This window comes from Gobius niger (assembly GCF_951799975.1).
Source record: "Gobius niger genome assembly, chromosome: 12".
NCBI lineage: Eukaryota > Metazoa > Chordata > Actinopteri > Gobiiformes > Gobiidae > Gobius > Gobius niger.
Genome location: NC_136863.1, coordinates 8,712,554 through 8,739,816, shown reverse-complemented (window position 1 = coordinate 8,739,816; position 27,263 = coordinate 8,712,554). Strand labels below are relative to the sequence as shown.

Sequence of the window (27,263 nt, the reverse complement as noted above, 5' to 3'; positions counted from 1 at the left end):
ATTTGTGAAAAAATACAGTCCATGTAATTACAAAGCTGCTTTCTTTTTAATCAATTGCAAAGTTTTTCGTTTACATTACTGTGAAGGTGACCCTGAAAGTTGTGAAACTCTGTGGGTGTTCGGATTAACTTTTGCTTCTTCTTTTATTGTTGTAAACAAAACACATACACAAAAAAAAAAATCAAGTATAGGGGCCTTTAGGTATTGTGAAGCGACAGGCTGACACTCTTCTCCTGTGCTTTATATGTAATTTGTGTTGTGTTGCTAGTGTTTAGAATTGTTGTTTGCGATGTTAGCAATACGATTTGTAGTCTCGCTTCTGTTCTCCAGAATCAGCGTGTGATCACCAAAGCAGATTTTCTCAGGAAGTGCACCAGGAAGCGCTTCAAGTTTGTACCAGTACCTACTTTTCTGGGTACTACAGTGATACTTTCTAACCTTTTCCCAGCCCTGTGATGGAGCAGTTACGAGAGCCTCCTACTGTCAAATACTGTCGCAGTGAACTTGCCTGTGAATATGTGTCGCTCTGAGCGCACACTTCGCCTGCCTGTCACCGGAGAAAACAATACCTGCAGGTTGGAGTGGTTGACAGAGAAAGGCGAGCTGAAGAAGCCTTTGACAATAGCCATCACTGTCTCTGTCACATACTTCTCCAGGGCCTGATCGGCATGGTTACGGTCTGTGGTGCTGTTGCACACCTGGAGGGGCACAAAGGGGAGATGTCAGGGCACGTCACAGCGTTCAGTACCTGTCCTTTATATTGACGCATCACTGGCAGGCAGGAATTATTGTTTTTGGAAGTAATCACGTTTCTAAAATTGTGCTGTCTGCAAACAACAACGTACACTGCCTGACTGAAACAAAAAGTCACAACAGGCAGTGCAGCTTGTCTCTAATTTATTCATACGTGTTCTGAGATGCGTGTGAACCTAGTATTAGTGAAGCTGTTCATATCGTTCAAATGTTCATGCTTGTGGATGTGTTGATTTTAAAATAAGTGCATTTGCGATACGACGGAAAAAGACAAAGTAAACATTTTCCAGGCAATTTCAAAACTAATATTTCAACCAAGCCTTTACTACTGTTAAAGGGATATTTCAGGATTATTGACATAAGGCCTCATTTCCTAGTTATCCAGAGTGTTGCTGATTTCTGGAGATATTTTTTTTGTAATTCATGCAGTTCTTATATTTGAAGAGTTTCGTGGCGCTAGGCTAGTGCTAGGCTAGCGCATTTCTATGGTATCAGCTAGCCTGCATTAAAAACAGTCTGACACACTCCACAGTGCATCGGAGGCAAATCACTTATAAGGCCAGACTAACCATATAAATGCCTGTGTCGATAGAATCATTTGTGGAATATAACTGACCTTGCATCACATGAATGATCGCATTTTGAGGGACTATTTTCTAGCAGATCACTCCGCCTCCGCGTAGCTTATACAACCACGAAGCTGATGCTGCTCAAATATAAGTTATTTTAAATGCAAAATGGTTAAAATTATTCTATTGACACAGACATTTATATGGTTAGTCTGGCGTTATAAGTGATTTGCCTCAGGTGCACTGTGGAGCGGGTCAAACTGTTTTTAATGCAGGCTAGCTGATACCATAGAAATGCGCTAGCCTTGCACTAGCCTAGCACCACGTAACTCTTCAAATATGAAACTGCATGAATTACAAAAAAAAAATCTCCAGAAATCAGCAACACTGGATAACTAGGAAATGAGGCCCTATGTCAAAATCCCGAAATATCCCTTTAAGAAAACTGGATATGTTTTTTAATGTAGCTCATAAATACATAATGTGCTTTATATTACAGTAGCTCAAAAATATCCATGAAGGCTCTTCTGCACACTCGCTGTAGCGGCATTCACGCACTCCACACTGGACTATTTCAGCTTGACAGCAGATAGAGCTTCATTTACTTTGTCAGGCCATGCCGTCTCGTGTTTTTTGACAGGTCACCCTATTATGTGAACGTGGAGTGTGTCAGGGCCTTACAGAGGAAATGTCCACCAGGAAGTTGTCGAACAGTTTCCAGATGTGATTGGATGTGTAGATTTCCTTCATCTCCACTTCGGTGTCCACATAACAGTGATTGACAAAGTTCACGTATGCGGTTTTCACCTGGCATAAAAAATACACAACATTGTCAGATTTAAATCCAGGTCTGTAGTAAATTTTCAGAAGACAACGTTCTACACACAGGATTATGTTATTCATTTGAATTACAAGGACACTTGGGTTGAATTAATGTGACAAAGCAGTCGACTTTTTGCCAATGTAAATAATGGGTTTACAATTTTTCACTAGCACTTTATAAAAGGTACTTGGTTTACAGCAGAGGTCACTAAACGGCAGACCTTGGTCCGGATTTTAGACCCGACCGTGAATCCCCTCAGACGAGCGCCTGCATGTGCTCTCGCTCCCTCCCTCTCCCTCTCTGACTGCAGAGTGGTAAACTATAGCCCAGATGAACAGAAAGAGAAAGTCCTACCTCTGAGCTTTCGAAACGCTTTTTATATTTTTAGAAACGGCTGCGGAATGACTGAAATACGTCTCTCTAAAAAGAAAAATCAGGGGACGCCCTAATTAAATATACACGTGCAATCGTAATGTGCAAATAGTGCCACTGTTTCCCCGATCGGCAGCGAGCAGGTCTGAGCAGGACTAAACTTGGACTAAATCAGGACTAAACCTGGACTAAGAAGGGCTCCGTGTGTTGAAGTGAGCAAAGAGGAAAAAACACATCACTGTCATATAGCACATTGTGCATAATAGAGGCTATTCTGCTATTTGGGAGCAAACAAATATTTTTAGTGCAAATAAAACAATATTAGAATTCAATTAACTGCATTATTTTCAAATCACAGGAATAGATAAAGGCTTAAAAATCCTCGTATAACCGTGAATTAACCCTGCATGTTCCGGACATTTGCTTGACCTTGGTGAAATTTAATGCGTGACCCTTGGTTTACAGTAACAATAGCTAAACAATAATTTGACAAACCTTCAAAAAATTGGCGGACAACCTCTACCAAAACTTAAATCCGCTACTTTTTTTATGCTATTATGAAAAAACAAAAATCATCTTAATTTGTTTGTGCTGCCAGACAAGACTTTAAACTTTATGATCTGCACCTCAACTAATATATGAGTTGATATATGAGTGTCTTTTTCTCCATCTGAGAGAAATCTGAAATCAACCAATAGAAAAGAAAAGCTGATAATTAAGCCTCGTTTACCTCGGGAATGCACTGAAACTCTGTCACCACTTTGACGATATCATCCAGAGGGAGCAGCGAGTGGCATTTGAGCTCAGTGTAGACGTTCTTGCCCTCAGTGCAGCCGGCCAGCAGCTCCACCAGAGTGATGTGATAGGCCAGCGCCCCGTCCTCATCCGCCCGCTCCCTCTCACAGCCCATCATCTGCAGCAGCACCGGGAAGGACGAGCGGTCATTATAGAAGACCAGCACGTCCTCACCGCCGTTCACCAACTGTGAGTTCCAGAGACGCAAAAAGACATTAGGGAACATCAAAAGCTTTACTACTTTACTACAAGTGTCTCAATAAAAGGTTGCTATTGAATGAGTAAGTATTCTAACCTCAGTCATGACCTTATCCTGACATTTCTTCACAAACTTGCCGTCAGCTCGGACAACGGTCTGCAAAAAGCTGAGGTACTGAACATGCCGGCCATGTGTTTCAATGGAGTGGACAAAATGGTGGAGGACGCGGTCACTGATCTCATGACAAAGCTGGTAGTTGTTCATAAAGATGTGGCGCATTGTCTCCGCTTCCAGCAACTAGGGGGGGAAATAAAGATTGATTCAGGATGTAATGCGAGTATGTGTGTGTTATTCTTTATCTTCTTTTCATTGATTTACTGTGGATATTTTGAAACAAAGCCTTGCATACCCCTGGAGTGAGGAACAGGTTCAGATGCTTATGTAGGAGAATTTGGTTCTGGGTGTTTCCTCGGCAGAAGTTCTGCAGAAATGTGTGAGCCAGCGTCATGATCTCGTTCATTTTCTCATCCGTCTGTGGAGAAAAATCAAAGAGCACTTAAGTCAGACCGACGTCATGCTCGCCCAGCCTCAGATGAGTCACACTCACCTTCTCATAGGGGATTTGCAGCAGGTCCAACACCACTGTGTGGGCGCCCATGTTCTTCAGCAGCCTCTGCTGCTGCACACGGCTCTTCTTACTGGGATAACACAGCTTACTCAGACGCAGGAGGATCTGCATGTCACACACATTAGATTCATGCTACTAAAATTACTCTGATGTGCTAAAAAATACTCTAATGTGTCTAAACTGCACCTCTTTAACTATGTTGTAGTTGTTCGCTTTGTTGCTGTCGATCTGCGGTTTATGGTCTCCATCCTGCACTGGACTCAGAACTACCTCCTGGAAATGGAATGAATGCTTCATTTAAACATGCATAAATCACATCACAAATGTAATGAAATACAAAATTACAATCGATGGTTAGATATTTAGTTTATTTTTAAAGACACTCAGAGACTTCCAAACAAAAGTGGTGCCTGATCTGGCCTCACCTCGATGTTCTGCTCCTTGACCGGCCGAGCGCCCAGCTCCCCGTTCTTCTCCACCCACAGCTCAGACTTTTCCACCGTCAGACGCAGCTGGTCCAGGTCGGTCTTGATCTGTTTGTAGTTCTCCACGTCCTGCTCTGACACCAACAACTGGACCTGGGAGGAGCAGATAAGAACCAGATGTAAATATATTGTAACAAGTGTAAATGCAACTTCTGTGCACAAATTAAATTTCTCTTTAATTCCAAGAGAGAAGAGTCTCCATCAAGTCAGGGTTATTTCAACAAAACTTGAAAGGAAGAACACCCACATCCACCGTTTAAATAGTTGCGGAATTAAAAGCGAGAAAGAGTTTAGGATGGAAACTTAAATAAACCATTACCTTGGTGACGGTGAATTTATCCAGCTGTATTTTTCCCCTATACCTTTATCTCATTTCAACATAAAGACGACGGCGAAGGACGAACTATAGCTTTTTTCATGAGAAAAGCACCACAGCTTTTGGTATTTCACACATCACCTAAAATGTGTGTGTGTGTTGAAGAAGTGTGACATTTTATTTATCACGTTGCAAAGAACTGGCACTGTCGGAAGCGTGCAGAGCAAGTTTAGGACAGCTGTTAGCGATGTCATGTTGGAATCTAGCGTGTAGTCCACTAATTATTTATTAATATATTGTCTGAACTAAAAATACAGTCTGCATGTGGCATTATTAAATGTAAAACCTGCCAACTTTGTAGCTTAGGCTTCGTCAAACCTTTAATGAAACATGTAGGATCAGGCTGTGCTATACTTCCCAGCACAAACAGCATGAACAGCTCGGTAACTTGGGGTAACCGTGGTTTATGCCTTTTGCAGGGCTTTCTCCTTATTACTACCAAGAAAGCCATATGTTCTTCATACCGTGTAATGGTTAAGATTACTCAAATTACCATGACATGAAAAGCTGTGTGTCCTGTGTTCCACGTTGCTACACTCTCAGGTATCATGCTTTCATGCTTTTCCTTCTATTACAACACAGGTGAAATAGTTATTGTGAGTAAGAGCGGGGCCGCGTACCTGTTTGAAGGCCTGCAGCACCTCGGCTCTCTGGCTGAAGTGTTTGAAGATGAGTTGGAGAGAGCCTGACACCAGCGGGGGGTAGTCTTGCATTATCAGATGAATTAAAACGCGCAAAAATGTCCGCCCGCCTTCGTCGTCCAGCTCCACCGCGCACACCTCCGAGCTAAAATCACAAACAACCAATTAATCCATGTAAATTACACAACTTTTGTTTCCTTTTTTTGAACAATGTTCTTCTCGTACCTTCCAGCAAACATGCACTCGGCGCGAGTGGCAATTTCATCTATGTCTGGCTCCGTTGCTGCAGAAAAATGATGTTACAAATGTGGTAAATAAAGCCTATGTTACGAAAAATGTAAAGATCTTACGAGTGAAAAAGCTGTCGGTTATATTCTTCTCTCCAAACTCATTCTTGTAGATGGAGAGCAGGTAAGTTATTCTGTAGTCCAATCTTACACTTAGGATAAACTAAAAATAAAACAAGAAAAAAGAAATGGTCAGCCTCCAAGCATAAATGCGATTATTTTTATTTATTTTATTTTTTTAATGTATGGTCTATAATCATATGTATGATGCTTCTAAACAGTAAAATGTGTTGAACTGCAGGTGTTTTATTAGGAGCATAGGACAGCTTTTTTCAGAATATTCATCTTTAGTGGGTACTTCCGAAGGAGCTTGTTGGAACGACAAAAATCAGCAGATCCCAAAACAAAAAATGGCAAGTCTCTATCTCTTATGGTTCTGAAATTATAAGGAGAAGTCTGCAACATAAAACATATGAATACGATACAAACAATTTCCACCGCAATGTTTCTCAGCTCCCCTGAGGCCAAGGAAGTGGTGTCAACTCTTTCCAATGCAACAACGGAAAAGTTGCTATCACTTTCGTTTCCGGATATCGGCATGATATCGGTCAATAGCTGATGTTAAAGGAGCTATGAAATTTTTTTTTTGTAGGATAAAAACATTTTTGCCCCATAAAAATATATTGTAAAAGTAGTCATTTGTGAAAAAAATCAGCCTGATGCGTTTACCTTTTTCGTCATTTAGTGACTCCAAAGGACGGCCGTGAAAGGTAAAAATACCCATTTTGTCACATTTTGACTAAAAAGGTTGAAAATTAGGTATAGTCCCTTTAATGCCCATACATTGGTCAACCTTTAATCTTATGCATCATGTCCAAAACACATAGAAGTTACAACCAAAAACGACGTCTATACTTGTGATCTTCATGAGAGTAAAGTCCATTGCTCTTTAATGAATAAACCAAACCAAGACTATTTTTCCCAGTTCATGTCAGCTGTCAGCCAATCACAGCCTGTTAACTTTGCCTCTTGCATAAATGAACTCAGTTTAAAGGGATATTTCAGGATTTTTGACATAGGGCCTCATTTCCTAGTTATTCAGAGTGTTGTTGATTTCTGGATATTTCCTTTTTTTTTTTTTTAAGAGTTTAGTGGTGCTAGGCTAGTGCTAGGCTAGCGCATGTCTATGGTAACCAGTAGCCTGCATTAAAAACCTCTTCAAAATCATCAGGTAGTCCTTCAAATGTTGCCATATCTGATTTGTAGAAAGTTCCTTTGTGCCTTTAATGCTGGCCGCAGGTAAATAAACTACTGTAGATCCGGTAACCCTGCAGATCACTCCGCCACTGCGTAGCTTACAACTAGTAGCATACTAGTTACTGCAGCATCTACATACTAGATGCTGCTCTTTTAAAGGCAAAATTGTTATATTTCAAAAATTATTCAGTCAACAGACATTTATATGGGTAGTCTGGTGTTATAAGTGATTTGCCTCAGGTGCACTGTGCTTGGGTCAGACTGTTTTTAATGCAGGCTATAAGTTACAATAGACATGCACTAGCCCAGCGCTAGCCTAGCACCACTAAACTCTTCAAATATAAGGACTGCATGAATAAAAACATATATATATATATATATATATATATATATATATATATATATATATGTCTCCATAAATCAACAACACTCTGGATAACTAGGAAATGAGGCCTTATGTCAAAAATATTGAAATACCCCTTTAAGCTACAACGCTCTTTCCCCTTTATCCACCACAGCAGCAGAACTATAAGCCTACGCAGCCTCTCCATCTGCTGCTCGTCACCACAACCACCAGAGTTCCAGCGTCATCGGGAGATTTTTTCCCCCCAAGAAATTAAATGTTGTTTCCCTTCATAGCTATTGAGCTTAGTGGAAAAGTATGGTGAAAACCCTCTAAAAATGCTCTAAATGCAACTCATTACCATTTCTGCCATTTTTCCATAGCTTTGGACCTACTTGAAGGATCTCTATAATCCTGAGTTTGGTGTCCATGACCATGACGTCTTCACTGTCAGGGAGAAAGTGCCCTTTGCCGTATCTGAGCAAAGGAGGCGAGTCAGGCAGGCTGTGCGGTACCCCTCTGCTCATCACCATCTGAGTCATCATCTCGCCCACTCCATGGATGGTGCGTAAGACATTGTTACCTACGGAAGAAAAAAATTACATCCTGTTCAACAAACTTGACGCTTTAAAGTTGTTGTTAAGAATCACAAAATAGGCATGCTTCCATATTTGACCAACCACAGCCAAGAAGATGGCAGGAAGTATTTAGACCATGCATCCGTCAAGCTTCTTCCGCTTTAGTCAAGGCCAGGTTGCGGACCCAACACTCATGACCACAGGACCCGTAAATTGAGAGTTTCCAAGCATTTTTACACAATTTTTATATGCTGTAATTATCACACGGTCTGATACTAAAAGCAAAAAAATCTTAGGTTATAACCGCAAAGCAACAGATTAAAGACATTTTTAAAAATCTGGGGAGGAAATAAAGAGAACACTAACATTTCCTAGACGCAGCACAACAGTTGCTGAGCTCATCTCAATCAGTTGTGCTGTTTTTCAACAATATCAAGACCTGTAGTAAATTGCTGTAGGAGTTGGAGTGCATTTTTTTTTCCCTTAATATACATTTTTGACATTAAAGGTCTATGCAACTTTTTATGTTGAAAAAAGTTGACATTTGTACTGACCATAGACTGTATATATAAATGGACAGCTTCTGCTCACTCCTCCCCGTTTACCATAATGACTACGATCGTGGGGGAATTCATGGCGGATTTACAGACTCCCTCTCCCCAGCTCTGACGAAGCATGTTCCTAAAAAGGGCATACAGGCGGGATCTTCACTGTAGACTGGGATCCTCGCGTGACGTGTAGCTCGCGCTGCTCCAATGCTAACAGTCAGACCCTCATTGTGTACGAGATTTCTAAAATTCTTCTTACGAAAACAATATCTAGCCTAGTCTAGTGTTGAAAAAATAGAAACCAGGCGTCAAAGTTGTTTTTAACGTGTCTAAACTCCAATGCTTTTCAATTGGGCACTAGTGGCGATATGGAGGTACTACAGCAATGGCGGCCTCTAATGTCGTGGGCATAAAGCAGAGCCAGCGGCCATTGGGTACTGACCCAGCGGCTGTATGAGTGGTCAGCATGTTGCCTTTACTTTCCATCAAATTGGTCTCTAGGACGCTCCAGGATCACAAATATCTTTTTCTGCATAAAAAGTTGCATTATGCACCTTTAATGGCTCTAGACCAGGGGTCTAGGGCCGTGGGCCAAAATCCAGCCTCCTTGGCGTGTCGTGGGCCGCATATAATGCGATGAATATGCGCCCGCATGATTATAATGTAAACAAGAAAAAACTATTGAGAGAACAATTTTCCAATAAATGAATTATACTGAGCTGTGATTTTAAAATAGTGTTGATTTGGTCAAAAGCCCGGGACTGTAATAATAATGGTTCACGCTTTACAAGCCTGTGTCAAAAGTTTCTCATAGTACACTGTAGCCACAGCTGCCCTGGGGCAGACGGTCAATTTACCACTTGGCTATAATGTGTTGTTTATATCCTGATCTCTTATGTCAGTGCCCTCTGCTGGAAACGTGTGGAATTATCTCCTGTTTTTTTAAATTTAAGATGCCCCCTAGTGGTTGGAATGAGCATTCTGGTTATTTCCTTCAAAATTCATAACTTCGTACAGGAATGGGCAAGAGACTTACTTTTTTTTTTGACATACTCAGGAATTTATGCTCTACATGTCGGGGGCCGGGTAAAAGGAACAGGCCACCGTTTTTTCATACTGAGATATGTTCTTACCTGAGCTTAGACAAGTTGCTACACACCTGTCTGGTCTTTGTGCGTGCCCGTGGAAGAGCTTCTAACCTCCCCATGTTTGGAGCTATAGCTTGACATGTCTGCTCTATACCTATTTATATTTATTGATTACAAACAATGGGTAAGAAGTCACTAAATTAAAAAATGTGTGGTCCAAAAACTCATTCCTAACTTTTCCCCAACACATTTTTAGCCTCCCAATTCTTCACAGAGACAAATTAAGAGAACCGTTGCACAACTTGCAGGGTCACTTTTAAGGGTCACTTTCACAGAAATGCTCATCTGTAACTTCATGAAATTGATGCAAAGACTTTGTGGTTCCATGCAGTGTTTCTCCCACAAATGTCTGAGTTTACAATATACCAAAGGAGGACCAAAGGAGGACAAAACTCATTTTGTTCCACTACTAGAAAAAGAAAAGAAAATCTAATTCAGGAATAGTGTCTTTAATAATAGGACTAAATCGAAAAGGAGGAATACTTCCCGAACCCTCTGGATGTCAAATACACTGAATCACACATAAGACATAATTCTATATTTATCAAGGGAGATTACACACAGTGGAGGGGTTTGAATGGCTAAAGATAATTCCAATTCTACACTGCACAGCTCCTCACCGGCCTCAGGGCTTTTGTTGAGCTTGTTCATGAAGGTGAGTGGGTGCTGAACAATATCCAATATAGCCAGCAGGGTGCGCGTGAGACGGAGCAGTTCGCTGAAGCTGTAGAAGCCAAAGTAAACCAAGTTACGTGCCAAGTTAACCACCTACAGGGAAAAGGTCAAACACAAGATTCAGGAAAACATCCAGGAAACTTTTACAAAAAACAAAATCAGAAGCCAGAAACTTTTCTTACCTCCAGTGTAAGTTCATTCTTGTCTTTGTCCCCGAATGGAAATGGCTGGCTGACCACATCTTTGAGGTACTCTTCCACAAAGTCCATAATCGGAGAGAACTTTCTCTTCATTTCTTCGCGTGTGGTGTCTGTCGACTCGTATTCAAAACTGAACAAAAGAGCGTAACTTCATTCAATAACTGCAATCTAAAGGACAGACTTCGACAGCAGCTCAAAAAAGTGAAGAGAGGGTAGAAAAGCTATGAAAATATACTGTAAAAGATTTGCATTAGCGCTCAATGATTACTTGAAATGCAATTAATAGTTGTATTATTGTCAAATTTAAAAGGCTGCTCAAAGTGTGGCCCTATTCCGTCTTCTTAATGAATTGCCACACTTTGCCAAAGATGGAACTCTTTACAGCATGTTTCATAATTGTCCATGATTATAACCTACAAAAATGTGAGAAAGAGCTGCCATTTTAGTTCCAAGCCTAATTAAAGGTGTGGGGAACAGGAAAATCTTTGCTAAATGCATCCAGTTGAATTTTTTAACGGCACTGACCACTGATCTGTGGCCTGTTAGTATATTGCAAGTTCAATTTCAATCACAACATTGATGTAGTTCATGTAGTTTTCCCCAATACTGTTAAGCCTATGAGTAAACATATGAAATAGAAGTGTGGATGACAGGTGCCGACAGAAGGACCTACTCATGAACTGTGATTTCAGAGGGGATCTCAGTCCAGAGGCGAGCGTAGCGCACGGGCACCACGCTCTCCTGAGGGTCCCGGTCCACGTGCATGTGCAGCATGAGGCGGCAGAACGAGGCGCGCAGGTTAAAGGGCAGGCAGTCGTCGAACATGCAGCGGAGGATCAGGTCCACGGGGAGCTGACTGGAGATCTGGTTTATGGCCAGGTACTGACGGTCCAGGCACATGCGGGCAAACAGGTTCAGCTGGTACCTGCAAGAAAGAGAAGATACAGGTGTTTTTTATAGGATTTTTCATACATTTATGTGTATGAGTTGGAAATGGCTGCACAACATATAGTCAAATCATTGTTATTGCAATATTAGGTTACACATTAAAGGGACTATATGGAGTTTAGAAATGTTAAATTTTCCTCCCCCTACATGTTCCAGCAATGTCCTAATGCAAATTAGCCCAGACCTATTCACCACAAAAATCACAAAATCCTGCACTGTCACTCAAAAAGGTGTTACTTCGGGTCCGAAGTTCCATCATGCACGAGCTTAATGTAGAACCTGCAGTTACGCGTAAGACCTGAGGTGGCAGTAGTGAGTATAAAAATGACCAACTTGCATCTCGTCCCTTTAAAAGGTGCATTATGCAACTTTTTATTCTGAAATAAAAAACTTGACATCTGTGTAATTTACCTTTTTGTGACCTAATGGCTGTATGGGTGGTCATCATGGCGCCTTTACTTTCCATCACAGAGGCCTCTGCAACGCACCAGGATCAAATGTTTTGTAGGTTTTCAGAAACTCTCAAAACTATTGATCCTGGAGTATCATAGAGGCCACTGTGATGTGATAATCAGAAGGAAACTGGTTCAAACACTTCCCAAGTGTCTCTCATTGTTTACCCTTTATGCCTCATCCACAGAAGAGCCTGGCATGTTATATTAGTTGTTACATTAAAAATGCCATTTAAAAAGTTGCCATTACCAGTTAAGTACCGTAATCACACGGTGAAATTGGTTAAGAAAAAAATGATTATATTGTGTAAAATGTGACATTAAACTTTTACTTTGGTCTTGACTGCCTATAGCAGAAACTACATCAGTCAGGCTTCAATAAGAACTTCCTCTTTCACAGGCTGATGGAGTGACCCCTGCAGCCGTCACCTGTAGTAAGTGATGATGTCCACATCCATCTTGTGGGTGCCCTTAGCGTCCTGGGCCAAGTGGCGGATGGATTTTCCGTGAGGCTCTTTGTGGCTGTCGATCCAGTAGAGCCAGACCTCCTCTTCCTCCACCTCCTCCTGCAGCATGGACGACTCCAGGGTGGTCTCGGTGTTCGCGATTAGCCTGGGGAGAACACATCAGAGAGTCTCACATATCGTAGCTACAAAGTCAGTCTGGGTTTCACAGTTATAAAAGCGCTGATGGAAGTGCATGTATATATTAAAACATCTGGTGTAGCTTTCCTCATGTTTAAGTCATCCAATTTCATGAGAGCACCCTTTTCTGAATAGTCTAAATGGTCAATTTCAACTCTCTATGGACTCTCTAATCCAGGAAGTGCTTCTGTTTGTTTTTTAAGTTCACCACGAAGCCCCTATCGATCAAATAAATAAATGAAATAAAATAAAAAATATACAGAGTTGGGGGGGGGGGGGCAAAGATTGGTGGTCAGTGCAGTGAAACATTCACCCGGGTGCATTTAAAGGAATAGGCCACCATTTTTATTATGTTCTTACCTGAGCTTAGACAAGTTGATATGTACCTGCCTGGTCTTTACACAGTAATATCTTCACTCCTGTAGAATTCCCTGCATGGACGTTGAAGTGCTCCTAAGGTGTTATTACGCCTTACAATATAGTACCCCTTTTAATCCACTTCAAAAATCGACACGTTTAATTTTGTGTAACTATACTTGGATCATGTAACTACTCACATAACCTTCTAACTTCACCTCGTGTGGCCCCATAGAGGAGGGGCTAAATGCTAACAACATCATTGGTCTTTTTGCGTGACTGAGCGCACGCACAAAGACCAGACAGGTACACATTAACTCCTCTAAGCTCAGGTAAGAACATATCTCAGCATGGAAAAACAGTGGCCTGTTCCTTTAAGAGAGGTTTAAACCGTGCCCCACAATTTCATTTAGGCACTTAGAATGTTAATGTCAGCTCTGTCTCACAATAAAATAGTTGTTTTTGAGGTTTCATCAAGCAGAATTATGAAACAGTAAAAAGTACTATTTTTGGATATGTGTGCTGATTCAACAAGTCTGAAAGCTATCAAAAATTGTATAATCATGAGTATACGACAGATGACAAATATAACCCTTCTGGCTTATTGACAGTGAACTTCCTTTATATTCACCGTCCTGAAATAAATAACTATCAGCATGGTGCTTTTTAATCAACAGGTTTAAAGCCTCATGTGGCTGAGGTATATTTTCAGCCATCTATCTCAAAAGTGTTATTACTAAAAGCCATAGCCTCCCGCTAATCTCCCGATTTTACAGTGAAGGAAACAAGTAAGATTGTGGAGGATACATTTGCATGATCTGGCAACCCTATCCTTTAGAAGAATCACTCCTTTGCCTCTCTGTCAGCGCTCTACTCAGTGCTGATTGCGTAGTTTTTCACTTAGACTTGCCACAGCCGCTGTTGGAGACAAACATCCACCTTTGGCTTCGCATGTTGTGCCTGTACCGTGCGCGGTCCGACAGGACAGGCCTACAGCGCAAGCACTCACGCTCACACTCACACTCACACTCACGCTCACACTCGGGGGGGAAGAGACAGGTATCACGCATTCATCACTCTGTTTGTTTTTGTATTCATTAGCACAAGGGAATAGAGAGAATGAGAGTCGGTCGGTCAGCTCCTCCCCTCACCGTTACCATGGAGACATTCTCACAACCTATTTGACAAAATTATATATATTAAAAAAAAAGGCTTATAGGCCTGTGTAGTGTGTACAATCATTAGATGATAACATGTAAATTCTTATTTATGCATATAGCCTAATATTTTCTGTTCCTATTTTGAAAAAGCATTTAAATTTAATCAAAGATTGTTTTAAATATAGCCCATTTTCCATAGATTTTTTGACCCTTTGTCCTCACTTTTGAGATCAAGTTTCCGACTTTTCATTCTTATAGAACTGGTCTCCCTAATTCTGGTGCTCTTTTCAACAATTAAAACTGCTCATTATTTCATTTGTCCTCTATGGTAAACAGAATAATAACTATGAAATATCAAACAAACAATATTTCCAGCACAAGTTTCCTTCATCAGGTAAATAAAAAGTAAAAAATGACAACAATTATACACACACCAGGCACGATATACCGATGAGAAAAAATCTCCCTATTTTTCACAACCCAATGTTGGCAAGTATGTATCAATGTGTTTTTATATAAAAAAAAATACCAACAAAGCTTAATACTAAATGGAAATGGAAATTAGAAAATGAGGAGGATGTTGGGCATGTTATATATATGTTAAAAGTAATAAAATGTAAAATACTTAAGCTGTTGCTAGTATTAAAATGCTAAATACATGTCATCTATAATACAAACTGGAGGGATCAGCACATCGTGGAGAATATTTGGACGTCTCAAAATGAACCGATCAGGTTGTGACAGGATCCACATGGCGGCTTAAATATAGCGTGGGCTGTGACTCACTTGGTCTGGATCAGGATGTCTGCGTTGGTGGGGTTCAGCATAAATTTGCAGATCAGCTCCTGTGTGACTGGGATGGCTGTCTTATTGGACACACACAGATCCGAAAGATAATCCAGGAATCTGCAACAAGCACATGACCATAACGTGAGCTTCAGTTCAGGGCTATTGTGATATTCCCACACTTGATGAATGTGGCAATACAGATATTATAGTGATAATTTACGAAACCATTTCAAAAAATTCAAATATTAATATATGATCAAATTGTGCAAAAACAAGAAGTAAGTACAAGTGGCAGCAAGTCCATTGTAAAGCTTTTAATTACATTTTAAGGAACGAATAAGATGTTTAATGCAACAAATGCAAAAATGAGAATCTCTGTGTATTTTGTTTAAGATTTGGAAACATTGCAACAGAACTGAGGGGAAATTTTAATAGTCAAATTCAAATTGGACACAACAGACAAGTTTTGAGCAAATTTGTTTCACAATTTCAGCAGTGTTTTAAACCATAAGTTTTGCATATTTGCTGAACTTGCAGTATAAATGGTTGAAGAATGTAATGAAACGTAGATTTAATGCTAGTCTGAACCAAGTTGAACACATTTTATGACATTCAGTCCCATAGCAAAAAATGTAAAGCTTTTTTACCTCTTAAACCGCCTCAACCAAGCGCATTTTCATTCTGTCACTTTTTTATCAATCTTTTTTTTAAACTTTTTTGTTACTTTTCCTTTTCACATTTGTCGTCACTCTTTTGCCAAATTTTTGTCACTGTTTTGTTGCGTTTTCATCACATTTTTCATCAAATTTTTGTCATGTTTTGTTGGTCTTTTGTCGCTTTTTTGTCACTTTTGTGTTGTGTTTTCATCACATTGTTATCACATTTTGCCACTTTTTTGTTGGTTTTTGTCGCTTTTTTGTCATTTTTTTTGTTGGTCTTTTGTTTCTTTTTTTTGTCACTTTTTTGTTGGTCTTTTCTCGCCTTTTTGTCACTTTTTTGTTGCGTTTTCATCACATTTTCGTTACTTTTTTGTTGCATTTTCATCACATTTTTCAACACAATTTTTGTCATGTTTTGTTGGTCTTTTGTCGGTTTTTTTCACTTTTGTGTTGTGTTTTCATCACATTTTGCCACTTTTTTTGTTGGTCTTTCGTCGCTTTTTTGTCAATTTTTTGTTGGTCTTTTGTTTCTTTTTTGTCACTTTTTTGTTGGTCTTTTGTTTCTTTTTTTGTCACTTTTTTGTTTGTCTCTTCTCGCCTTTTTTGTCACTTTTTTGTTGCGTTTTCAACACATTTTCGTTACTTTTTTGTCAACACATTTTTGTCATGTTTTGTTGCGTTCATCATCACATTTTTATCACATTTTGTCACTTTTTTGTTGGCCTTTTGTTTCTTTTTTTGTGCCTTTTTTGTTGGTCTTTTCTCGCTTTTTTGTCACTTTTTTGTTGTGTTTTCATCACATTTTTCAACACATTTTTGTCATGTTTTGTTGGTCTTTTGTTTCTTCTTTGTCACTTCTTTGTTGCTTTATTGTCACTTTTTCATTGCTGTTTTTGTTGCGTTTTTTTTCACAGTTTCTTCTCATTTTTGCCAAACTGGAGGTAATGTGGTCAGTTCAGGTGGGGGTTAAGAGGTTAATGTCCTGTGGAAACCCTTAAGTAAATTAGGAAAATTGTGACTTTTGCACATTATAAGTTATGTATTTCTGTTTGAGTGTGTCTTATGCAAACACATGTCAGATGGAAAACCTCAATATACTGAAGCTCCTTACTTTGTCATTAAGATTAAGGTGCTTTATTTGTCATGGATATTAAGTCACATAATAATGCCATAACTTTGACTTCATAAGAAGCTCTTCTGAAGTGTGAACCTCACCTGGGCTCACGGTTGCGTCGTAGCAGGTTCACAAAGGTCTCGATCTCTTTGGCCGTGATGTGTTTCTCCAGCAGTTTGCGGTTGTTGTGGAGCAGAGCGGTGATGGTGTCCTCAGCCAGGATCTCGTACCCGATCTGGGACTGCATGATGGAGAACTTCTTGGCAATGTGCTCCTGCGCCCGAGAAAAATGTGATAGTTACGAGGTGGAACCGGACACAGCGGGAAAGTTTTGAGCAAAGATTTCAGTAAAACCTGCAGATGAATATATTTTGGACCACACTATTTGTAGTCTAATAAACTCCCGGGGATCATTTAACAAGTTTATTTGGGCATGTTGCATCTACTGTACTTTTCCATTTTAAATAACCTTTTTAAGGGCAGGTTATGAATGATTAGAGGTTGACCGATATGGCTTTTTCTAAGGCCGATGCAGATTTGCACATTTTTGGCAATTTTTTCCAAATGTCTGGTCTATAATACTGTGTATGAAGTGTTGAACTGTGACAGCAGGGGGCGCTTTATTAAGGGCATAGGGCTGACTTATTAAAAACATTCCTGTTTAGTAGGTACTAAAGATGCACCAATCCAGGCTTTCTACTTCCGATATCGATCCTGGGGGTTTGATTACCTTTCAATATTAACCAATACCAAGACCTTTTCTTAAAAGTGCCTCTCTTTGAGTGAAAAAGTGAATGATCCTCTTTCTCAGTCAGTCAATAAAGTCTTCACTTTTCTTGCAAATGAGATGCTACCATTTATCAGTTATATCAATTAATAAACTAACACTAACTAGATGACAAGCTTTAAGGTTGCATTAATATTAACAACTCACATAAAGTGATGTGATCGTATAATGTTCGAACAGTTATTTCATAAACTAAAATACAAACACTTGGAATTTCCAGCTGTGGCCGTAAAAAAAAAATTTCTTTACGTGATTCAATCATAGTTTCTGTCCCAGTCTTGATTAGTTGAGCATTTAGCATTAGGATGCTGCCACTAGGTTTAGCACGCTGTTGTGATCAAAAATACAATTGCGGAGGTTAAATCTAACTCAGTGATTTAGTTCTCCAGGTTCTGAGCTTCAAAATGACATAGAGTGTGTCCATACTGACTGAGGATTCGTTGGTGAAACTTGTGTTTGACAAACTTGTAGCTAACCAATTTTCATTGCGATGTTTCTCTTGTAGAGGGACTCATTTTAAAGCCACGACTTAGCTCTTTCTAAAGCAAAAACTGTAAGTCTCTATCACTTCTGGTCCCAGAGATATCAGCTTTAAACGCCGATAGATCGGCCAATAGCCGATATATCGGTCGACCTCTACCAATGATGCTGCATTATTAAAAAAGTGCAAATGACTTTGGTAAAGGACACCCTGGAGTAAAAATGCCAAGCAATGTCACTATTTCCAAATAAATGTATTACTAATGCCTGTTTTAATGACATTGAAGGCCTTCATTTTAGCAGTGACTCATAATGCTTTTTAATGCCCTACAGAACCCCACTTATATCCTAGTTTGAACCAGTATTTTTTGTAAAAAGTCTTCTTAAAGGCAGGGTCTAATGCTTTTTGCAAGTATTATCTCACTTATTTATCACTATCCTACACTTTTCTTTTTGGTTAAGAAATGCCATAGTGATCTTAAAGAGCTACAACTAAACAACACTGCCCCAGGTATGATTCTGATGGGAGAACAACATTGTAATGGAAAATGGCGTGCCTGATTCTTGCGGTAGTCCTGTTGGGAGTGGCGCAGAATCCTGTAGCACAGACGCAGCATGTATTTGAAGTGAGCGTAGCGCTGGTCCCCCAGATCCTCCAGCCTCAGCATGGGCCCGTCCCCCTGGTCTTCAAACGGAGCCTTGAGGATGCCAAAGATCTGAAAGCACATTTTAAAGAGACTTTTGACACATTTCACCGATACCAAACCTACATATTTACATATTACTAAACAGTGACAAGGCAGACTGTAATACCTTGCATACCAAGTCTCTCTTGTATGAATAAGATTTGCATTTCCACTGACCTGCTCGAGGATGTTCTGTTCTCTCATGAGCTTCTGCCTCTCTCGGTTTGGCGTTGAAGTAACCACAGACAGGACGTCCTGACCATTGTTGGGCACCACACACACAAAGAAAATCAGCTCCTCCAAAAGCTTAGTGACAAACCTGAAGAAAAAACGGCATTAAATGAGTCATAAATATCACAAAATTGAGCTAATTCCTCTTTGAATACCTCCGTTCATTCTGAGCGATGTTGCCGTAACGAAGCTTCCGCACAGTGGCTTCCAACACTTTATTAGCGTCATTGGCAAAATCTAAATTTCGGACTTCGGAACGGGCCACAGACACGATGGCAAAAGCCTCTTTGTCTTCTTTGGTGGGGCACGTCCCAATCTGTTCAAGAAGATACGTTTGGATCAAATACTGACATGACAGCAACTTCAGGGTTAAATATCTCTGCACCTACAGTACTCGGCCTATCCACAAAAAAACAAAACAAAAATCACAAAGTTTAAAGACTTTTCTGTTAAAAAAAAAAAAAAAAAATCAAAATGGTTCTCAAACTGTGGAGCGACTGGTGGAACTTGGGCTTCTTCAGAGAGTTCACAATCACAGACTTTATTCATTTTAATTAAAGATCATGTTATTTAAGCTTAAAGAGACTAGATGCAAGTTGGTCATTTTATACTCACTACTGCCACCTCAGGTCTTAAGTGTAACTGCACCTTCTATATTAAGCTCGTGGATGACGGCACTTCGGATCCAAAGGAACAACTTTTTGAGTGACAGTGCAGGATTTTAGAGGCAGTTGTGGTGAACAGGTCTGAGCTCATTCTACACATTAGGACATGGCTGGAACATGTAGGGGAGATGAAAATCCTTAGTTTTAACATTTTTAAACTCCATATAGTCCATTTAAGGAAGGCGGAAGGACTTTATTTGTTTTGCGCCTTTCACAGATATGGTCACAAAGCGCCATTCTTGGATTATGGGTGATTTTTATGTAAAATCTAGACTTCCCAGGGAGCAACCCCACCATTTTCTCAAAAGTATTGGACAATTAAATAAGCTTTATTTGTATATAATAAGCAACAAATATTTACCTTGAGCATAACTGGTCGCTCCTCTTCTATATCAATGGGGATGCTCGTGCTCGTCACCCATGTGTTGGTGCATAGATGCCTCAGTCTCACATACGAGTTTCTGGAAATGCCCATTGAGGAAGTCATTTAAAACCAAAAAGCATACAAACATGACAGCTGATCCAACGTTGTAGACAAATGTGTCCAATGAGGGTACAACATGTTCTTTATTACAGATGGTTGCCGAGTTTTGTGACTGACCTGGGCACCAGACAGTCGGCCCGCTGCAGAGTGGTGGCATCCAGCTCAAACAGGGACGAGATGTCGTTCCCGTGAGGCACTGAGACAAGCGTGTAGGCAATTCTCTCTGCCGCATGGTTCTTCCTTTTGGAGTACACAGTCCCCGTTTCATGCTGCTGTGGTCACACACGAACAACAAGATGACACACACAGTCTGGTCAATGACAATTTGTATTAAAAGGTAGGATTTTTCAGAATATTTAATAATAAGAGGTTAATAAGGGTTTATGTTTACATTTTTTGGATTGGTTCTTGAGATAATTATTTGATCAGAAAGCAGAAAAAGACACTTAAGCCCTTAATAAGAGCAGCTTATTTGTACACAGTACCGCCAGCTTCTCCCAGATGCCACCCTGGCCCTAGTGCTGAGTGTGGCTCGGGCAGCTGTTCTCCCAGAAAAAGCGATGGTCCGTGGCACAGCTGGTGACGCGCCTTTCTCCTTCGAGAGGAGTTAGCTTCTCGTAAAACCCAGTGCACTCCTCCACTTGTTCATGCTTCACTTTTCTTTGTGTGGTTATGGTCTGCGCTAGATCGGGGATGTTTAGTAAATATATCAGCATTTGATCGCCCCGACTGTGAAGAACTTTGCCAGTTGACAGGAGAATACCATCTACATAAGCCCCAAAAAAATATTATGTTTGTAAAAGCACCTTTCCTCAATCATTACTGCTAGTGCAGGCCTTTGGAAGTTCAAGCGACTTAACTCTGAAGGTTCTTAGCTCTCAATGTGGCCTCAAATCCAAACCAAGGCAATCCAAGTACAAGCGTAATTGTAGCGCCTTATAGGAGTGCATCCAACATACAATAACTTTAAAAACTAGTCTCCTGTCATCACCGGTCAATGTAGATATCTCTGAATCATCCATTATTGTGCCCACTTATGTGCACTCTGTCCATCAGGGAAGCACACGATAAACACACCATACTTCCATCTCCTGCCTATAGCGAGGTCCAACATTTAAAGCTACAATAGCACTTAAATTCCAGCCTCAATATATAGCTACTTCCAATCATTTCGCCCCATTAACAAGTTTCCAGACAAAAAGATTGACAGTCAAATGTCAGCTGCCTGTATATTACACTTAAGTACAGATTAAACCTATAATTGTGGGGAAGTACGTTGTCAGCGCCTCTTACACTAATGAGGAATCAGGAAGCCCTGTTAGCCACTGCAGCAGCGTTAGTCGGTGGTAAACTATGCCCAGATGTAGCAGACAGAGAATAACTACGCCTAATTTCTCCCACTGTTATGTGCATGTCAATGGGAAGCTCCCCGGAGTTGCAAACACGCCTCAATTTCTCCATCCATCCACCCACCCATCCATCCGCCCGCTCCCCTTCTCGGTGAGTCACCCCAGCAGCTTAAGCACAGGCGAGCGGATCCGAGCAGACAGCACGTACCCCCTCCTCTCCTCCCCTCCCCTCCACTCCACTCTCCGGGCACCCCCACACACCCAGACGTTATGTAAGGAGCCCCCAGTGTGTCTGAAATCCGGCATGTGCATAAGGAAGTGTGAGGCTGCGAGGCTGACTGTGTTCCCTCGCATTGGCAGAATACAAATGTGCAAGGTGGCTGGCTGGCTAAGAGCTTTAAGTTATGCCTGGATATAGATACAGACTTTTGGCAGAATTCTGCTCCCTGTGCGTGCGTGTACAACTGCCTCTTTGAGATTAGGGAAGAAGATTTTATAAGCAAATGAAACTCGGAGAAAAGTTTTTTTAACCCCAACTTTGAAATCAGGAAACTTTACCCGTTACATAACACACCAAAAAAACCTTCTATGTTGAAGTCTATCATGGTTTCTATAGCGCCAACACTTCTGTGGCTTGTTACTCACCTCTCCTTTGGACTCTGTGTCATCTTTAAATTCCGGGTTTATCTGCAAAACAGCGCAGTCAAACGTGACCACAGAAGCAACAACAATGAATGCATGATGATGATTTTGTCTGCCTCATAGTTTATCATGCTCTACACTGGGGCTTGGTGTAAAAAAAAAAAAAAAGGCAGCTGTAGATCATGCATCATAGCAGCTGTTCAAGAGGAAACACTGCCCCCTACAGAGTATAATATGAAAGGCAATTGAAACCTGGATCAGGGGAAATGCAAGTCCAACAAAGTGAGGATCATAGACATAGAAATCCACAGCTCAAAACAAAATATGTCCTAAACTCTACAAAATGGCTTCCATAATGCTAAAGTATTGTGTGACCGAAGAAGCCCATGGATAGAAAAGCAAGTTGCAATGTTGATCTAACTTTTGAATTAGAGCTGAATTTAATATAATAATAATGGTTACACTTGAATTGTGCTTAACAAGCCTGAGTTGACAAGTTTCTTATTATCATTATTCTCATTATTCATTCACTCCATACTGACCACCAACTAAATTCTAAAAACATATACAATAGGCCAGAATGCATGTAGTGTGTGAATGAGTGGTTGGCGGTGGTTGGAAGGGTCGATGGCACAGACTGGTGGCCTCGCTTCTGCCAAGGTAAATGAATAATATCTACAGTGTGGCACTTACAATTATAAGCCATGATAATTATTATTATTACATTCACAAAGGCGAAGTGGGCGGAGTGTTTTTCCCAAGGACACGACAGTCTGGACTTGCTGGAGCCGGGATTCAAACCAATAACCTTCCGATCATAAGACGACCTGCTCTACTATCTGAGCCACCGACGTCGGCCAATTTACTATTAAGCTCTAACTCAGAAGTCCGATACATTGCAACTTGCCTTCAAATCTGCAATAGGTCACAATAAGCAAACCGCAAGGCAGCACAGGTCAATAAACTCTGCCTTCAATGAATGAATTATTATTGTTAACACATGTTCTGAAATGAATGTGATTCTTGTACTAAAGTCACTATGCTTTTTACAGGTTTTTGATAGTAATGTCAAACACATCTTTATCACTATCTTTGACTTTGTAGGTTAGAACATGTATATTGATCAAAAACAGATGAAACAAAACATCCAGTCGTTTCACGTCCTGATTTGCCCCCATGTTGCTCCCACTTCACTGCACAGCTGTTTCAATAAAGAGAAACAAAACATTGAAATTCAGCTCGTGGCTACAGTGAAACTATGAGTGTTTTTACTCTAGTCTGCGATGAGTGAATCGAGTTTAGCAAGAGATCGAGAGGTGGGGAAAGCTTTTCCTGGAAACTAGTACTTCAGGAGGAGGTTTTGGGAACAGGAGGAGCTTTTTAGGAGCTGCTGCCACACTGCTAAAAATAGCCACCGGTGAGGATCCAAAGATTACTCAAACATGCACTAGCAGCTCCAACTAGAACTCAGGTTTGTTTTTGATGAGAGATGAAAACCGGAACATGGAAAAAAGCTCCCCCTTTAATTAAGTAGTGTATCCTTTGGTGTTCTTTTATTCTCCCCATCCTAATATTCATCCTAAAAATCTTTAATCAGTTATTTTCCCCCTTAATGATTCAGGCATCATTTTAATATCAAATTTAGGGTTTAAAATTGTACACAACTTACTTCAGCTGCCAGGTAGTTTCCAGTAGCCAAGTGTTTGAAACGAAATAGGCTGTTCCACTGGCCCGCCCCGCCTCTGCAGGGGTCATAGTGCACAACCTGTAAAGACAAGAAGTGCTGTGAAATACACCAATTTTGATGACACTGACACGGTTCTAAAACACTTAACCTATTCAAAGGACCTGTCTGTCAATTTGATCGAGATAATAGTTCTTTCCCATAAAATCGGACATAAACGCAGAAAGGCTGTGACTGATTTCAGTGAATGACTTTTCTATGTACTGCAGGAGTTGAACTGTTGCACTGATGTAATCTCTAAACGAGGAAGGTAACGTGACGATGTTCTGGCAACAGACAGACAAAAAGAAGTTCATTTCACATGAAGGAACAACAGATACAAAGGACTATTGTATTCTGTCATGTTAACGGATGCCGACTTCGTAGCAAAAAGAGAAATGTGGTTCTAACAACAAAAACAACATGCTGTGGGTTAACATTAAAGTTTTAATAGTAGTGAAATGAAATTAGTTTTGTCATCTTTCAGTACATTGAAGAGGCATTGGCTTGTGAAAAAAAGATTGTAGTATTAGGGTTGGAAATGAGTGAGGAATATTGGGAATGGCTTTGGACACAATTAACAAAGCATAAACTTCCACTCCCCCTTTCATTGATGGAAAGTCAGCTATAGCGCCTTTTCCCCCCATTTTTCACTTCCTAATTGGAAGTGGTCGCAGGATGTGGCAAGAAGAACTGTCACCGCGCAACCATACTGTACATAAGGGCCACAAGAAAGAGCCAGTTCAATCATTAATATGGAACTTTCCCTTTTCTGTTATTCATCTTTTTAGTGGGAAAGATAATCACCTTTTTTCAACTTTTCTTGAAGTTTAAGTTCAAGTGTATCTTCTCCAGTTTGGCATTACCCAAATCTAAAAGGCCAGTCTAACGCTCCATTTGAAACACTTACAAAAATTATCTAAATGGATCTTTTTCCTTGCGCTGTTGCCATCGGTTATTTGCTACTTTTTCATCGCTTTTTTGTCACTTTTGTTCCTTTTAGGAAATTTTAAATTGCGTTTTCGACCCATTTTTGTCATTTGTTGATCACATTTTTTGCCACTTTGGTCACTTTTCCTGGTGTTTTTAGGGCTTTTTTGTTGCATTTTTGACACATATTTGTCGCTCTTTTATTGTGTCTTCATCCTTGTTTTTGTCAAGAAGGGCTTATACATACAAGTTTAATACAATGTTTTTTAATGCCATTTTAGTGTCCAAATATTGTATCTTTATGTGACAAACACATTACTCAAAGCTTTTCGATTTGTGTAATGCCAAATTAGAGAAATTTCTCAATCAATTCCTGTGGTTAAGAGGTTTAAGTCCATAAAATTGTAAAATGAGGAGAGAGAATTTTTCAAAACAAACAATCCAGCTCACTCCCTCACTGATTGGACCTGAAAGCCCCCCTTCATTCACTGTGCACAGGAAAGCTACATAATGCGTCCTCACCTCGACCTCCCACAGCGCCTTGGAGCTGGTGGCGGAGGTGGCCGACTGTCGCAGCGTTGTCCGAAGGAAGACGTGCTGCTGCTTCTTGTAGTCGTCAGACGTGAGGAACTTCTCCTGCTCCGCATGAAACAGCCTCACCACGTCGCCCTGATCCGAAACAAGTATAAAACATCTATATATAGGTTGTATGTTAAAGTGCATATGACACATTAGACACATTTTTGCTAAAACATAGTTAACACAATTATATTTCAGATTTTTCTAAAAATTGTACCCATTTTTGTGATGTTTATAGTTTCACTTCCTTATTGCACACTGACAGGAAGTGACATAGATTAAGGCTAACAGTTTTAAACTGTTGTCGTGCCGACCATATTATGTCAATGAGTCAAACTGCTATGAACTTTACCTTTATCTATGTCACTTCCTGATAGTAGGTTTAAAAATTCTAATAAATTTCTGCCTAATATTTCTTCATTAAAATTGCTGTGTCACTGATGTTATACTTCTAAAGAAATCATATTTTCAAAAGCTTTAAAACCTCTCATTTATTGCAATTCAAAACAGTTATTTAATATAATATTATTTTCTCACAAGTTTTTACAGATAGCAGCAAGTCGGGTTTAATTATTTAGTTTTAAATGTAATTTTCGATGGCTACATTTAATAAAGAAACTAAATAAACATGCAATAAAAAGAGTCGAGCAATGTCATTATAATCCAAGATATTTACATTAAAGCAGCACTAAGTAATTCATGCCCCTAGAGGCCATAAGCGTCACTGCAGGTATTGTAGCATGTTGCGTTTTTTTACTAATTAATTGTCCGTGAGAGTAAATACTACGCTGACAGAAAAGACAAAGGCAGAGAGGGATATTGTACATCCAATTACACAATGGAGATAATTTTTTTCACTCAAACTTGGCTGTAAATACTGTTTAAGTGGCGCTAGCTACTTAGCTTTGCCCGTTAGCCTGTTAGCTTCTTCTTCGTGATTCCATTAGTGTGTAATGGTGACTCCGACCCGGTGGCAGCGAAGTTGCACTTGCGGTTTTCCTACCAGAGACCCCAGGGGGAGATGAAAGACCCTCCCAATCATCCCATTTACACTTGTATTACCCCCAGAGGGACTACGAAAATAATGTATTATGGTAAACATGTTGCTTAGTACTGCTTTAAATGCCAGTTTGAATCCAACTGAATGATTTCCAGCCCTACCTTTAACAGTGTGCACCCTTTTCCCCAAGCCCTTGTAATGACACATTAAAACAAGCAGTGATTGGAAAGAAACCACAAACCCCTTTCAAGATGTCTTCTCTGTAATCGCTGAATTTCATGAACAAAGTCACCTTCCAGCTAGTGTTACAGTTGACTGCATTGACCTGTGAAGGGAAACAGAGAAAGTCGTGTTAAAGCAGGATAGCTACGACAATCACAACAAAAATGACTGAAATAGCAAAGTGAAGCGGCTGATACCTCTTTGCAGCCAGGGTTGTCCAGCAGCTCGATGTTACTGGCATGAAGAGGCTGTCCCGCATTTACTGGCATCAGGACCACCTTGTCCCCAACCACCACCTTCAAATGGAGAGAGGCGATATTAACCATCTCTTTATATTAACAAAAACATAGTCAATTTATTGTTTTCAAGCCGTACTGCGCAACATTTGCCCCAGTAATTAGAAAAGATGGAAAATGTTTTAATTACAGGGGGGGTTGCAATGGTGTATTGGTGAAAAAATACTTTGTGTCTAGTGTGAGTGGGCTTGCCTCAGCTCGTCTCTGAAACGATATACAGTATCGGAAACAAAGTTTAGACCAAGTTTTGATGCCTGGTGGGTCCAGGGTCAGAATTAAAGGAAGTTACTTGGTTGTCTTAGCTCAAGTAAATGACACAAATTCAAAAGAAATTGTCTTTTTTGGAATAAATGAAACATTATTGCTCCGTTTTCTGGTTCTAGGTGACA

At 40.2% G+C, this 27,263-nt stretch overlaps 1 protein-coding gene across 2 annotated transcripts in view; it reads right to left on the bottom strand.

Annotated features, from left to right (window-relative positions):
• Window positions 1-27,263, bottom strand: part of itpr2 (inositol 1,4,5-trisphosphate receptor, type 2) — an 89,771-nt gene that overhangs the window by 51,705 nt on the left and 10,803 nt on the right. The window contains exons 6-33 of one of the 2 annotated variants that reach the window (XM_079567066.1): window positions 26,776-26,874; window positions 26,598-26,681; window positions 25,300-25,446; window positions 23,794-23,889; window positions 22,128-22,169; window positions 20,251-20,405; window positions 20,011-20,110; window positions 19,140-19,300; window positions 18,931-19,072; window positions 18,625-18,783; window positions 16,902-17,074; window positions 15,025-15,144; window positions 12,507-12,689; window positions 11,351-11,602; window positions 10,660-10,807; window positions 10,423-10,570; window positions 7,924-8,111; window positions 5,992-6,091; window positions 5,867-5,924; window positions 5,621-5,786; window positions 4,565-4,717; window positions 4,326-4,412; window positions 4,119-4,244; window positions 3,921-4,043; window positions 3,608-3,808; window positions 3,248-3,499; window positions 2,004-2,129; window positions 570-698 (exon numbers count right to left, since the gene is read on the bottom strand). In XM_079567066.1, coding sequence (XP_079423192.1) covers window positions 570-698; window positions 2,004-2,129; window positions 3,248-3,499; window positions 3,608-3,808; window positions 3,921-4,043; window positions 4,119-4,244; window positions 4,326-4,412; window positions 4,565-4,717; window positions 5,621-5,786; window positions 5,867-5,924; window positions 5,992-6,091; window positions 7,924-8,111; window positions 10,423-10,570; window positions 10,660-10,807; window positions 11,351-11,602; window positions 12,507-12,689; window positions 15,025-15,144; window positions 16,902-17,074; window positions 18,625-18,783; window positions 18,931-19,072; window positions 19,140-19,300; window positions 20,011-20,110; window positions 20,251-20,405; window positions 22,128-22,169; window positions 23,794-23,889; window positions 25,300-25,446; window positions 26,598-26,681; window positions 26,776-26,874 — 3,918 coding nt within the window. The remainder of the gene's footprint in view (window positions 1-569; window positions 699-2,003; window positions 2,130-3,247; window positions 3,500-3,607; window positions 3,809-3,920; window positions 4,044-4,118; window positions 4,245-4,325; window positions 4,413-4,564; window positions 4,718-5,620; window positions 5,787-5,866; window positions 5,925-5,991; window positions 6,092-7,923; window positions 8,112-10,422; window positions 10,571-10,659; window positions 10,808-11,350; window positions 11,603-12,506; window positions 12,690-15,024; window positions 15,145-16,901; window positions 17,075-18,624; window positions 18,784-18,930; window positions 19,073-19,139; window positions 19,301-20,010; window positions 20,111-20,250; window positions 20,406-22,127; window positions 22,170-23,793; window positions 23,890-25,299; window positions 25,447-26,597; window positions 26,682-26,775; window positions 26,875-27,263) is intronic. The other variant, XM_079567067.1, reaches the window with a different exon arrangement.